Source organism: Abramis brama (genome assembly GCF_963993115.1).
Source record: "Abramis brama genome assembly, chromosome: 21".
In the NCBI taxonomy this organism is placed as follows: Eukaryota; Metazoa; Chordata; class Actinopteri; order Cypriniformes; family Leuciscidae; genus Abramis; species Abramis brama.
In genome coordinates, this window is record NC_139983.1 from 33,109,993 (window position 1) to 33,123,999 (window position 14,007).

General features: G+C 36.4%; 1 protein-coding gene across 1 annotated transcript in view; it reads left to right on the forward strand.

The window, feature by feature from the left end:
* Positions 1-9,955, forward strand: part of ccdc9b (coiled-coil domain containing 9B) — a 35,648-nt gene extending 25,693 nt beyond the window's left edge. The window contains exons 8-14 of the mRNA XM_084096438.1: positions 2,242-2,279; positions 2,428-2,475; positions 3,533-3,626; positions 5,291-5,324; positions 5,839-6,382; positions 8,637-8,719; positions 9,025-9,955. Of these exons, the coding sequence (XP_083952564.1) occupies positions 2,242-2,279; positions 2,428-2,475; positions 3,533-3,626; positions 5,291-5,324; positions 5,839-6,382; positions 8,637-8,719; positions 9,025-9,051 (868 nt within the window). The 3' untranslated portion in view covers positions 9,052-9,955. The remainder of the gene's footprint in view (positions 1-2,241; positions 2,280-2,427; positions 2,476-3,532; positions 3,627-5,290; positions 5,325-5,838; positions 6,383-8,636; positions 8,720-9,024) is intronic.
* Positions 9,956-14,007: the final 4,052 nt, after the last annotated feature.

A 14,007-nucleotide genomic window follows, 5' to 3' on the forward strand; every position in this document is an offset into this window, starting at 1 on the left:
CAGAAATTCAGTATATTTATTCCACAGCATGCAGATTTACACCAAATTGAGTTTTTTTTGTAAATGTTTTTATAGCGCATATGCATTCATATAAATGATAACATCACTACATGGTTATGGTCAACATGAAAGCAAATTGGACTCTTTACATAAATAAATGCTCATCTTCATAATTTTTCATCACTAACCCTTCATAACTAAGGGTTTTCTTAGCATAAAGGCTTTGTGACAGTGTGTGTGTGTGTGTGTGAGAGAGAAGGTTTGGCTATACTTGTTATACTTATACTGAAGGTTATACTTGTGAGGGCCAACTTTCCTCACTTATGTAGTTAAATATTATGACAACTGACTAGTGAGAATATTTTATTGGTCCTCAGTAGTTAAAAAGTCTTTTAAATCTGCCAAAACATGCTTTTTATTTAAAGGGGACCTATTATGCCAATTTTTTCAAGATGTAATATAAGTCTCAGTTGTCCCCAGAATGTGTCTGTGAAGTTTCAGCTCAAAATACCCCACAGATCATTTAGTATAGCTTGTTGTAAATGCATTTTTGAGTGGAAGGAAAAACATGCTGTTTTCGTGCATGTATCTTTAAATGCAAATGAGCTGCTGCTCCCCGCCCCTCTTTCCAGAAGAGGGCGGAGCCTTTACAGCTCGTGCCTCGGATACTCTGACAAAAACTAAATCATCATCATCATTTCTACCGCGTTCAGGCTCACGTGACATTTCAGTTCTTCATCATCATGAAAGTTTATTAACAGCATGCCATAAAGCCATATCAATCTAAACTTCTGATATATGGTTTTCTGAGCGCACAAAGCTGGCTGTCAGATGGAGCATCCCGTGAGTATTAAACTAAGTTCTCTTTCACGTCTTATTGAGCTTAAACTGTGTGTTTTTGACATAACCTTGTGTGTATTTGCAAAGTTCACGTATGTCTGTGAACATAAACAGCAGGGAAAGAAATCGCATATGTCTATTAGATCTGTGTATTTAAGTGAAAGCAGCGTGATATACAGTATTTACTGATATATATGCTGTTAATATGAATCAAACAACAAAAGAAAAACAGAAAATCACTCACTGCTCTTGACTGAACTTTAGTAGCTTTAATAAGAATACATTTCTTACTTGAATGCTCTGGCGAGGAGATAAACATGGCGGACTGTGTACAGCTCGCGGAGGGGCGGAGTCTATGCGAATAGGGCGGAGTCCATCAGCAGTTGTGGGCGGGGCCTAAGCATATGTTCCGTCATATTGCATAGAAACTGCAAACAGCTTCTTCTGAGACACTACTTATTTATGGGGATTAAATAAAGGAGTGTGTGGATTTTTGCCATTATTGGGTGGTTGTGTGCACACACTGCCAACACATTTATGTTCAAACACCATGTTTTATGTTGTTATGTTCTGTGATGTGTAGGTTTAGGGGTATGGGTTATATCATTAACCTGATATAAAATCAATAGAAGTCTATGCAATGTCTTCTCTAGTGAAACGAACGTGTGTGTGTGTGGTCAGTAATGTCACCAAGAGTGAGTCCTCACAAACCTGAACATGCCGTACCACAAACAAGACTTCAGGCCAAATGTTAACAAGTGTCTGGAAGTCTTCAGTGTTTCATTTGGGTTCCTCTGAAATAAATAATCTTCCCTATTGAGTGGACGGGGACAAGAGGATATTTTTAGGGTGCTTTGAATGCCTTGCCTTATTTGGGAGGGTTTACGAACACTAGAGACTGTTCAGGGCAGCAAAGCTGTTTTGTGGGAGGTAAAACACTTGATCAGTGAACGTCCAGTACAAGTGTTCATGTCAGAACTATTTTTCCAGCCAACTATCATCCCTGGATTCAAGTTCTGTTTGGGTAAATCTCATGAAGAAATATGCAGATCATATTTAACTCCAAAATCAAGAAAGAAATTGTCATTTTAAAAAGTTATGGAAAGAAAAAGAGGTCTCTAAAGTCTTAAGAAGAGCCTTCTGTCCAGACACTACTATTGATTAAAAATAATTGGTCAACCAGCTCCATCTGGTAGCCAGAAATCTAAATCTGCACCAATAACCATCATAAACCAGTCAGTGCCAGCACTAAAATTCATGCTTCTGTAAGCTAACTAACACATGCACTTGTAGTGGCACATTGAGCTTGATTTGCATGGTATGTTGTTGGAATTGTCAGTGATTATTTTGTGTTGATGTTCAGTTGCCGCGTGTGTTTTTTCCAATATGTTTTATTTGTAGGTTCTCTGAAAAGGAACATGGAGGAACGTCAAACAGAGGTGAATGTTTTAATTTTCAGATGAAACCCATTTACAGCTGAGATCGAGATACTAATCAAGGAGCAAATGGTATATTTATTATTTTCGATCTTACCGTATGTAGTGTGTAATTACTGTATTTTCTGGGATAATTATATTTGATTTATAGGAGGTCAAAACGGCAGAAGAGGAAATCTGAGATCGGAAGAATCCAGAGGTGCGTAAAGCCAAGAACTCTTGGCCTAGAAATTAATTGAATGATATTGATGAGTTGTTCTCAAACCTTTGGAATAATTTTATGGACTGGAATCTGTAGATTCGAGCACATCTAACCAGAATAGACCAACCAAGTACTAGTTAGCAGTACATTTAATGATGGGACGCTCAAAGCTTTATTACAATTGTGAATCGATGTTTGAAATGAAACATGGAAAACAAATTATGAATAACGTTCATGATTTCTAAAAGCAAAGTCATGTCTGTACAATAGGAAATACAATCAATATATTTCAAACAGTCTTACATTTCTTTCCTCATACATTTTCTAGCATGTTTTATGTGTATAATATACCACTAATGATATTTTTATAATTATTTTAATAGGCAGTTATGACAGATCACATTCAACACTGCAATAAAATTCAAGCTCAGTTTTCATTAGACGCTTTAAAAACACCGAAACAAATTTCTGAAAAAATAAAACATTTCGTAGGGCGTTATTATTGTTAAAATTTTAATGAATTATTAAATCGCTTAACTTTTGTGAATTTAGTTGATTACACGTCTTTTTTGATTATTTAAATTTAATTAAATCATTAAAATGGAATCCAGGAAAATTAAAATGGAAAAAACAAGCTTTGTGAATTGATATTAGAAATGAAACATGGAAAAACAAAATATAAATGAATAAAGTTTATAAATTCTAAGTCTTTTCTGTGATATAATCATAACTATAATTCATCCATTTGTTTATTCATAATTTGTTTTTCCATGTTTCATTTCTTTCCAAGTACATTTTCTAGCATGTGTCGTGTATATTGCTAATGTTTTTTTTTATGTTATATTAATTATATTATATTATTTTCTCTTTAATAGACAGTTCAATACACTGCAATAAAATTAAAGCTCAGTTTTCATTGGAAAAATAATATAAAAATGTGTTGTGGCACTGTGTGATTAATAATATTCAAAACTTTATTATAAATTTTAAACTTTAAAGATTATAAACTGGTAGTCAAGTTGACATCACATTCTGCATTATGTTGATTTTCTAGTTCGACACAAAGCGTCTGACAAGAAGGGGAAAAGTGTCCCAGTGGTTGGGAGTAAAGCGAAGGGTAAAGACCGTCTGACGGGTCGAGCGAGGAGGTAAACTGACCTCATACTGAATTGTTAAAGTGCTGAACCGTTTACAGTAACATCCTGCCACATTTCACCTCAAATCCATTAACACAGACTCAAAGGATGATGGGAAATGCTTTTCAGAGGGATTTATGGTTATGAGCATTTCCACTTCCACTCAGCATTAACGTTCAACCACAAACTCATCCGATCACATGACCGGATGATTTATAATGATACAATTCATCTTTTAAAATCTCATTAAGTTCAAAGCAGTTCCTTGTTATCATACAGTAAACGCACATTCATTTGCTCATTAAACACAGTAATTGAACAAAAAGCCCAAATAAATGTTTTGGTTATCAGAAGATATTGTGATGCTGTTATAGAAGATGGATAAATTGTGGTTAAACTTCACAATAAGGTCCTGTGAGACTTGAGAAATCAGAAAATGCCGGGTAGTCCGGTTGAGGAACGACCACTCCCTGAGAAGACAAAAGGACCTTTCTGGAAATTAACATTCGAACTCTCTCTTGTGAAACTAGCATCACCATTCGAGATGCAAGTCTCACCTAAGCATCATCCTAATCTACATCTCTTTCCCTTGACCCCCCATTCCCCCGTTCCTTCTCTCTCATGCTGAAATTCACCCAAACATCTATATGGTTTAATGTGAACAATTATCATACAACACTATACATGTTTGGTATCATTTGAAATGTCTCAGTGCGACTGGTACAAAGGTCTCATTCCCACAGAAGTAAACCAAAAAGGTAATAAGGAGTGGAGAGTTTAGAGATATCTTGTTAACTGCTGTGGGTGTGCCCCCATGTAAATCAACCTCTGTCTCCAGTAAGTCTGGTATGGTGATTAATGCAAATTCCCACTGTGAACTCATGTTTACATTTGAAAAGAGGTTTCTGCCTTGGTCTGAGTATTTAGGGAGATGCTGAAGAGGGTTCAGCGCACGATTCTGTAACTTAAATCAGCCCATAATGTTGAAGGACCTCAAAGACTTCAGCTTTATGTATTTTTCTAAATGTCGGGTTTAGCCTACATCTTTTACTCTTTACCTCTGAGTATTTTGATGTTATTGTATTCATTATCTTTGAACTGATTATGAAATTGGCTTGATACATTTAATTGACATAATAAAATTGTAAACATTTGATCTTATTCTGACTTGCTCTGAAATAGTTTTCCCCAAGTAGATAAAACGGATTCGTTTGTTATTGCAAAATCTGCGTCAGATTAGTGACGACTAATATTTGGCACTAATTCAAGTGTACTTGGTTTTGTAAAGACAAGAAGTGAATTTCCGTTTAGGCCAGCAAATGCTGTTTGACCAACCTAAATCTGGGGTGTGTCTTACCTCTGTTTTAATGTAATGTTACTTTAGATAAGTGTATGTGGGAAACCATGGCATGGCCAATCCAAAGCTATTATAAGAGAAGTAATATTGGTCTGCTTATATCTGTAGCAGTGGCCATACCTCTACTGAAGTAAACGTTACTTTAAATTCGATATCACAATATCTTTGATTCCAAAGCATTTGACTTTTTAAATAATTACAAATTTTAAACAATTACCATGTTGAATGAGTAAATTAATGTCCATTTACTGTATGATAACAAGGAGTTGTTTTAAAATCATAAATAAGATTGTAAATTATTTCTTCATTTTGCCCTCAGGTGGGATGCTAAAGAGCAGGAGGAGCATTTGCAGGTGCTTTTTATTATGGTTATTATTACTGCCACAGTAACAAACATTATGGGATGAAAATGTGCTTAATTTTTATGAAAATAATTTCACAATAAAATATATTTTAATACTCCTAAATATAAATTCAAATAGTTTTTTATAAAAAAAATTTGGGGTAACTTCTGGATATTATTTGCATGTCTATGTGCCCGATAATCGATATCCAGAACCGATATTTGTGATAATGGTCTGTCTTGTGTGCAAATCACAAAACACACATTTATCGGTGGATCCCATATTACAAAACCGATATTCAAGCATTTTTCCATCATTGAAAATCGGTTTTGTAATATGGGATCCACCGATAAATGGCGTCATCTTGTGTGTGTTTTGAGATTTGCACATAAGACTGACCATTATCATAAATATCGGTAAAACCGATTATCGGTCTCTGTTTTCATGAAATTTTGATTTTAAAGAGATTTTAATATTTCATAGTCTTTTTTAATACATGTATTCGTTGGTTGATTTCTGCCAGGTTTATCCAGACAGCAGTCTGCAGGAGTTTTTAGAGGAGCTCGACGCTCTTTGTGCTCCTGAGAGCGTCAATCCAGAGACTGACATTGAAAACACAAAGTCATGTGAGTCTGAAGAGTCAATGAAAACAATCAGTGCCATGACCTCCAATGGGACGGCGGACCAGAATGGACGCGTTTGTACAGAAATTGCTCATTCGGAGCCGCTTTCTCTGAGGGCCACTGAGAAAAAGGTCCGCTTTTCTGAGAACCATGACAAGAACAAGTCAGAAACCGAGACCAGTGCTCTGCAAGCGGCCTCACTGATCACGAACGTCCCTGTTGAAGACGACGGACAAACATCGGCGCAAGATGACAGTGAATGTATCCAGAAAGAGATAAAAGCTCCGTCTCCGGAGCAGGAAAAACTCACAGAACTGAATCCAGCCACTGAAGGAAGTGCGACTGAACCATCGTGTCCTAAACCTGCAGATGTTTGTATATCAGCAGAACCAGACGAGAACAAACCCGTTGAACACAGCAAGAGCTGCTCTTCTAGAGGAAACGGTACGAAACAGCTGCGTTTCCATTACCCTTCAAATTGCGCAAATTGAAATTGAAAATTGAAAATACAGCCAATGGAAACACGTCAATTTCGCAAAAACTCCCATTTATCGCAAAAAGTTTTTCCGCTCGCATGAGGAGGTTTTTCAGGCAATTCGAAAAAGAAATATTTCGCAAAACTGCAATGGAAACAGTCATAAACTGACGTAGATGACGCGGTGTGTTTGGACAGAATACGAGACAGAGTTCTTTATTAAATTCATAAAAGACAAAAGAATTACAGGAATACTGGATTCTAAACCTCAAATAAATGCCACAATCAAGACCTCGACGCAGATCTGAGGGAGAAACACCCAGAAACTCCTCATATGAGCCGCTCACAAGTATAATAAGGGTCGTTCCTTACCATTAATGATTGCATAACACATACATCTCCTTTGATTAATAATAATGGCCAGTGCAGTGGCTGAGATACATAAACCTACCAACGTCCATTGCTTGTTTTTGGAATGATTTTACTTATCGCGAGAGAAAAAAATGAAGTTTTAGTCGCATAACATCGGTCAATGGAAACGCCGTCATTTCGCAATTTAGACATTTCGACATTTAGAAAAAATCGCAAAAGTTTTGCGCAAATCTGTAATGGAAACGCGCCTACTGGCTGTGTGAAACTTACTCCAACACTGGAATACACTACACCACTTTTGCTCAGATTTGCAGTCTAGATGAGTCAACAATAGTTGCTGAGAGTCTATACAGTTTTCAGATTTAGGTTGACGAATATCACAGAAAATCTTGTAGTGTATGATGGGCACAGGCAGATTTAGCGCCAGACTATGATTCCATCCTTTCGGAGGATATCAAAACATGTTTTATATTTTGAGCCGATTTGAGCCTCCCCAGTATACAATTACCGTCTTTCAACGTTGAAATATGGTTGAAAATAAGTCGGACTTGGACTGGTTTACGACGTGATTTCAACTAAGTAGTTTCGGCCGGACTGTTTGACTACGTGTTTTCAACTGATCATCTAAGACAGGATAAGTCTGTTATACATGCTGAAATAACGGAGAAAAACAAACTACCAAACCATGTTCATTATTATCTCAAATAAATTTAAAGAGTTTTACATATTCCATCAAGACGTTGAAGATCGACCTGTTTTCAACGTTGAAAAGTCATAATTAGACGTTGAAGATTTACGTCTATTCAACGTCTAATAGACGACTTTTTGCTAGCTGGGTCAGTCGTTTAGTGTTTGATGCCCAGTTTTTCTCTGTAACCATTTACAAAGTTGGCAAGTGTATGATGCCTAGTGTTTCAAAATCTGTTCAGATAATGTATATATTTGTATAAATGTATATAATGATAATGTATAAACAAGTCAAAATTTTGTAAACGTTAAGGTTTTTAATGTCTTTGAAAGTAGTCTCTTGATTTCTCTAAAGCCGGGTGCACACTGAAGGCTTAAGGCTGCATTTATTTGATCAAAAATACAGTAAAAACAGGGAAAATTTATTAAAATTTAAAATAACTGTTTTCCATGTGAATATATAGTAAAACGTAATTTATTCCTGTGATCAAATCTGTATTTTAAGCATCATTACTCCACCTCAGTGTCACATGATCCTTCAGAAATCACTCTAATATGATGATTTGTACTAACATTTCTCATTATTCATGTTAAACACCGTTGTGCTGCTCAATATTTTTATGGAAACTGATTTTTTATAAGGATTCTTTGATTAATAGAAAGTTCAAAAGAACAGCATTTATTATAAATAGAACTTTTTTGTAACATTTATTAATTTCATAAATGTCTTTTTTATCAATTTAATGTGCCTTTGCTAAATTAAAGTATTTATTTCTTTTTTACAGTATTACTGTTTTTACTGTATTTTTGATCAAAGAAATGCAGCCTTGTTGAGCAGAACAAGCTTTCAAAAACATTAATGTTTCCATATACATATTAAATTTAAAATATATATATATATTCAATAGAGATAATCAACTTTTAATTTTTTTTATTTTTTTTTATTTTTTTTCGATTGTCATTTATAACGCTTTAACAAAGACTTTTTTTAATCCCTATGGAAAAAATGAACAGGAAACAATACTTCCGGAACCAGCTCGGGACAGAAATGCACTGTTATAAACTCAAATGATTGCGATGCACAGCAGGTTTTGGGAAGTTGTGCATCCTTGTGTTTTCACTGAGATCATGTGTGTGTGTGTGTTTTCTCTCTCTCTCTCGCAGAAGAACTGATGGACTCGAGTCTGTCTGTCCTGAATCTGGATCCGGGCGACACTCTTCCCGACCACAACACCAGCACTGATATGGTGAGTGTGCTGCATTAAAGCATCAATCCTCATTTGACTTGCAGATTTGAAGTGTCCCACCTCACAGGATTTAGCGGCCCACTGAAACTCCATTATCGAGCTGAAGTGCTTCAGAAATACCCTAGGAAGCAGCACTATATATGTAACCAGGCCACATATTCATCCTGCGAAGTAAAGAGCACACTTACATCCATTTTAAAGTGTTTAAATGCAACACTACACTCTATTTCTGCCTCTTTTATAATAAACAAGGGCTGTGTGATTTGGGGGGGAAAATAAAATAAATATCTCTGTTTTTATTCCAGGCAAGAGAGAATGGGAAAGTTGTTTAGATGGAAATGATGTGACTCACATCTGGAGCGAAACTTCATGCACTAAAACCAAAACAGAAGAACGAAAACATGACTCTGATTCAGTGAGTTACTCACATGACTCTTTAACCTTCTGTGTTTGGAATATTTAATTGGGAACGTTTGTCATTTATTGGATGCCGAGCGTTGAAAACACTGGTTGGCAGTGACGTTCTGATTAGTTTATCTTCTCTTAGATTGTTAATGCTTCAACGCACAGTTAACCTTTATCTGATCCACCAAACCCAGTTTTTTTGGTGGTTTGGTGGGGCTTTAGTCTGAAAGCACTACAAACAACTTGAATGTGTAACTTCATGAAGTTTAGCAGAACAAACCCATTTATACAGCACACTAACAGACTAACCTAGTAGCAATCTTCATCAGAACTCATATACGTCAATGAAATCAAACCTGACAGATGCTGATCTACTTCACAAGCACACGTTTCATGGGATTTTGTGTGGATAGTTCACAAGGATCGTTCAAGTATGTTTATTAGCACTTTATTTTGTATGGATGATCTGAAAAGTTACCAGAAATAAAACCTTTTGTTTGGTTTTATTGTCTAATTCAACATTAAGGACGTTTACAGTCTTTGCAGATTCAATTATTTTGTTTTACAAAAGACTGCAAGAATGTTTACTAGCTGAACATATTTGCTAGTTTAGCAGGTATAATTGTACTTTATGTGGCAATGAATTATCATCAAACTGATGTTCATCTTCACAACATTTCAGTGTTTAAACGTTACTGTTTGAAGAACACATGACGTGACTAAGATTTGATTTTTATATTTTGCTGACACTTTCATGAAGTATTTTGTGTTCATTTGGTTTTGAAATGAATGTTAAATAAAAATAATAAGCATTAAAAACTTTGATTCTTGCATTGATTCCACTGCTCAAAATGTTTGTTTTTTCAGCCATAACAATTATCAGTTATGAATTAATTTAGTTTTTAAATGCTAAAATTATACATGCAACACACCTTTTTATTTATGCATTTATACCAACAATAGCTACCTTTAATAGTTAGAAGGTATATTAGATATTAAATTGAAAGACATTTATTACATTCAAATGTCACAATATTAGGGTTTCACATTAAGAATGTGTTTGTGGTTTGTGTTTGTTAGAGAAGTTCTTAAGTGATATAAGGTTTATATATATATATAAACATATTTTGCACTGCAGTCCATTAAAAATACACTGAATTCTCTTCAATTCCCTGTTGATAAAGCCTCTATTTTGGTCCATGTCCTGTTTTACCATAGAAGGATATAATGGAACTTTTACTTGCGCACATGAACTCACACACACACACACACACACACACACACACACACACACACACATATATATATATGTGTGTGTGTGTGTGTGTGTGTGTGTGTGACCATAGACCACAAAACCAGTCACATGGGTCAATTTTTTTAAATTGAGATTTATACATCACATGAAATCTGAATACATAAGCTTTCCATTGATGTGTGGTTTATTAGGATAGGACAATATTTGGCCGAGACACAACTATTGAAAATCTGGAATCTGAGGGAGCAAAAAAATCTAAACATTGAGAAAATCTCCTTTAAAGTTGTTCATTAATGTTCACGATTGTGCTGCATTCACTCACAGAAATAAATGTTTTATATATTTATGGTAGGATATTTAATACATATCTTCATGGAACATGATTTTAACTGAATATCCTAATGATTTTTTGCATAAAAGAAAAATCTATAATTTTGACCCATACAATGTATTGTTGGCTATTGCCACAAATAAACCCGTGTGACTTGTGATTGGTTTTGTGATCCAGGGTCATATATACATATATATAGAGAGAGAGAGAAAGAGAGAGAGACTCACCGACCACTTTATTAGGTACACCTGTTCAGCTTCATTAATGCAAATGTCTAATCATCCAATCACATGACAGCACTCAATGCCTTTAGGCATGTAGACATGGTGAAGACGATCTGCTGAAGTTCAAACTGAGCATCAGAATGGGGAAGATAAATGATTTAAGAGACTTTGAACGTGGCGTGGTTGTTTGTGCCAGACGGGCTGGTCTGAGTATTTCAGGAACTGCTGATCTACTGGGATTTTCACAGTTCTGTGGCTGAAAATGCCTTGTTGATGCCAGAGGTCAGAGGAGAACGACCAGACTGGTTCAGCTGATAGGAAGGCCATAACTCAAATAACCACTTGTTACGACCGAGGTCTGCAGAAGAGCATCTCTGAACACATCAAATTGAAGCAGACGAGCTACATCAGCTCAAAACACACTGGGGACGCTCCTGTCAGCTCACAACAGAGAACTGAGGCTACAATTCACACAAACTGGATGATATAAGATTGCCTGGTCTGATGAGTCCAGATTTCTGCCGCGAAATTCATGGTCGGGTCAGAATTTGGCGTAAACAACATGGAAGCATGGATCCATCCAGCCTTGAATCAGCGGCTCAGGCTGCTGGAGGTGCAATGGTTTAATGGATATTTTCTTGGCACACTTTGGGCCTCTTAGTACCAATTGAGCCTCATTAAACACCACAGCCGTCCTGAGTATTCATGCTGACCATGTCCATCCCTTTATGACCATCTTCTGATGGATACTTCCAGCAGAGTAACACTCAAAATTATCTCAAACTGGCAAAAATGATGAGTTCACTGAACTCAAACGACCTCCACAGTCACTAGATCTCAATCCAGTACAGCAGCTTTGGGATGTGGAGGAACAGGAGATTCACATCATGGAAAAGCAGCTGACGAATCTGGAGCAACTATGGACCAATATCTCTGAGCAATGTGTCCAGCACCTTGTTGAATCTGTGCCATGAAGAATTAAAGCAGTCCTGAAGGCAAAAGGGGTCCAACCCGGCACTAGCAAGGTGTTCCTAATAAAGTGGCTGGTGTGTGTGTGTGTATATATATACATTACTTTCAATGAAACCCATTAAATGCATGAATTAATGCGAATTCATTCCTTAAGTTTTGTGGAGTTATTTCAGGTAAGCTGTCTTGTTTCCAGCTATCCACTTATTATTAGTTTCCAGCCTTTCGTTATCTTAACCTGCTTCACTCACCTGATCCATTAAAGGGAGCGTAGCTTATCACACATTTGATAATTAATTATTTTGATGCAAGTCGATTTACTCAGGCATATTTTCACGTGCTAAAGCAATCATTGCTGTGGAGAGTTACAGTGGAATTAAAATAACTCACTCCGGCGGAAATCACATTTGTGTAAGATACCAAAAAAATAAAAGAATATGTTGTGTTGTTTTGAACATGCAGCGCTGCCTCAGACCTCTGCGGTCTGTTTAATAGAGGATCTCTTGGGATTAGTGTCTTATTATTTTTTAAAAGCCTCCCATCGGCCGGTTGCTCTGGAAATCACTCCCTGTTCTCTTCAAACACGGCTTTGTCTTCTGTTACTCTTTTAATTACCCTTTTCCAGCAGGCATGCTCGGGGACGGCATCATCCTCGGGGACCGTTCTCATGACTCATGATGATGATTTGGATGTTAGATGAAGGTAGCTGAATCTTCTTATGTTTGGTCAAATGTTATACTCGTGTCTAGCGAAAGATGCAAGTGCCTTAAACGAGTGAAACATCACCCAGTGAGCATTGATGTAGGCAACATAAAGGCAACGGAAGTTAAATTACATCACTAGCACTGATTCTTGGTGTAAACATCACTAATGCATTTCACATGTATTCAAGTTAAACTGTTCTGAAACCATGAAGGTGAATTGGTAAAAGGTGAGGGTATCATGATTGGAAACATTTCATGAGAGAATAGTCTTAACAGCTTAAAAATCACACTTCTCAATAAAAGATTGCAAAGAATTTAGGTCTTTCACCATCTATCATACATACTATTGTGAAAAAATTCAGGGAATCCGTGTGTAAATTCATAAGTCGACACCATTGCTGAGTATTTTCTCCTTAAAACTGCAGTGAACCAAAGACAGTCTCAAAAACACGCTTTGAAATCGCTGGTGTTTCTGACGTCACAAACTACCTTGTAACCAATCAGATCAACGTGTGATCGTCAACCAGTGGATCTCTAAGCTGAGTGAGTGAGTGGAGGCGGGGCTCATTTGCATATTCATAGAACCGTGTATACTAAATGAGGCAAGGGTGTCGAGTTGCACTCAAGATATTTTAAGGCATGAAGACATTTTTTCAAGTACAAAATGCTTAAATATGTCATTTTGGTGATCAAAGATGAGTTTTAATGGATACATTTATTGACTACAGGGAGACTTTTAACAGTCTGACAATGCATCAAGAAATGCAAATTGAATCTCCGTTACGCAAGGAGAAAGCTATACTTCCAAAACACAGTGGAAATGTGTGCTGTGTTCAGATGAATCCATGAAAACATATTTGTATTGTACAGAGACATAACAGTGCCATTTGATGACATCTTTCCTGGGAAGCAAGACAATGCCAGGCCTCATTCTGCACGTGCTACAACAGAGTTGTGTCTTAGTCATTTACACTCCAGTCCAGATCTGTCTCCAATTGAAAATGTACAGCCCATCATGAAAAGGACAATCAGACAATGATGCCAACGCACTGTTGTGCAGATTGGGCAAAAATTCCACTTGCAAACTTGCAACAATTAATATCCTCAATTCCCAAAACAAATAAAAAGTGTGTTGCAGCCGTCAAAATTGGTTTATATTTACAGTGCAATTAAGTTGATGAGTGAAAACATTGGAAATCTTTCTTTGTACTTTTGTCAGTTAAATAAAGGTTCAAGAGAATTAAAAAATCACAGATTTTATTGCATTTTACAAACTCTCCCAACTTTTCTGTGAAATTGCCAGTGTTTGAATAAGATTTCTTACCCTGGAAATCCAGAGTTCTCGCGAGAGCACAAGTTGAATTTGCTCAGCGAGTTTACTCTGGCGTTGAGTAATGATG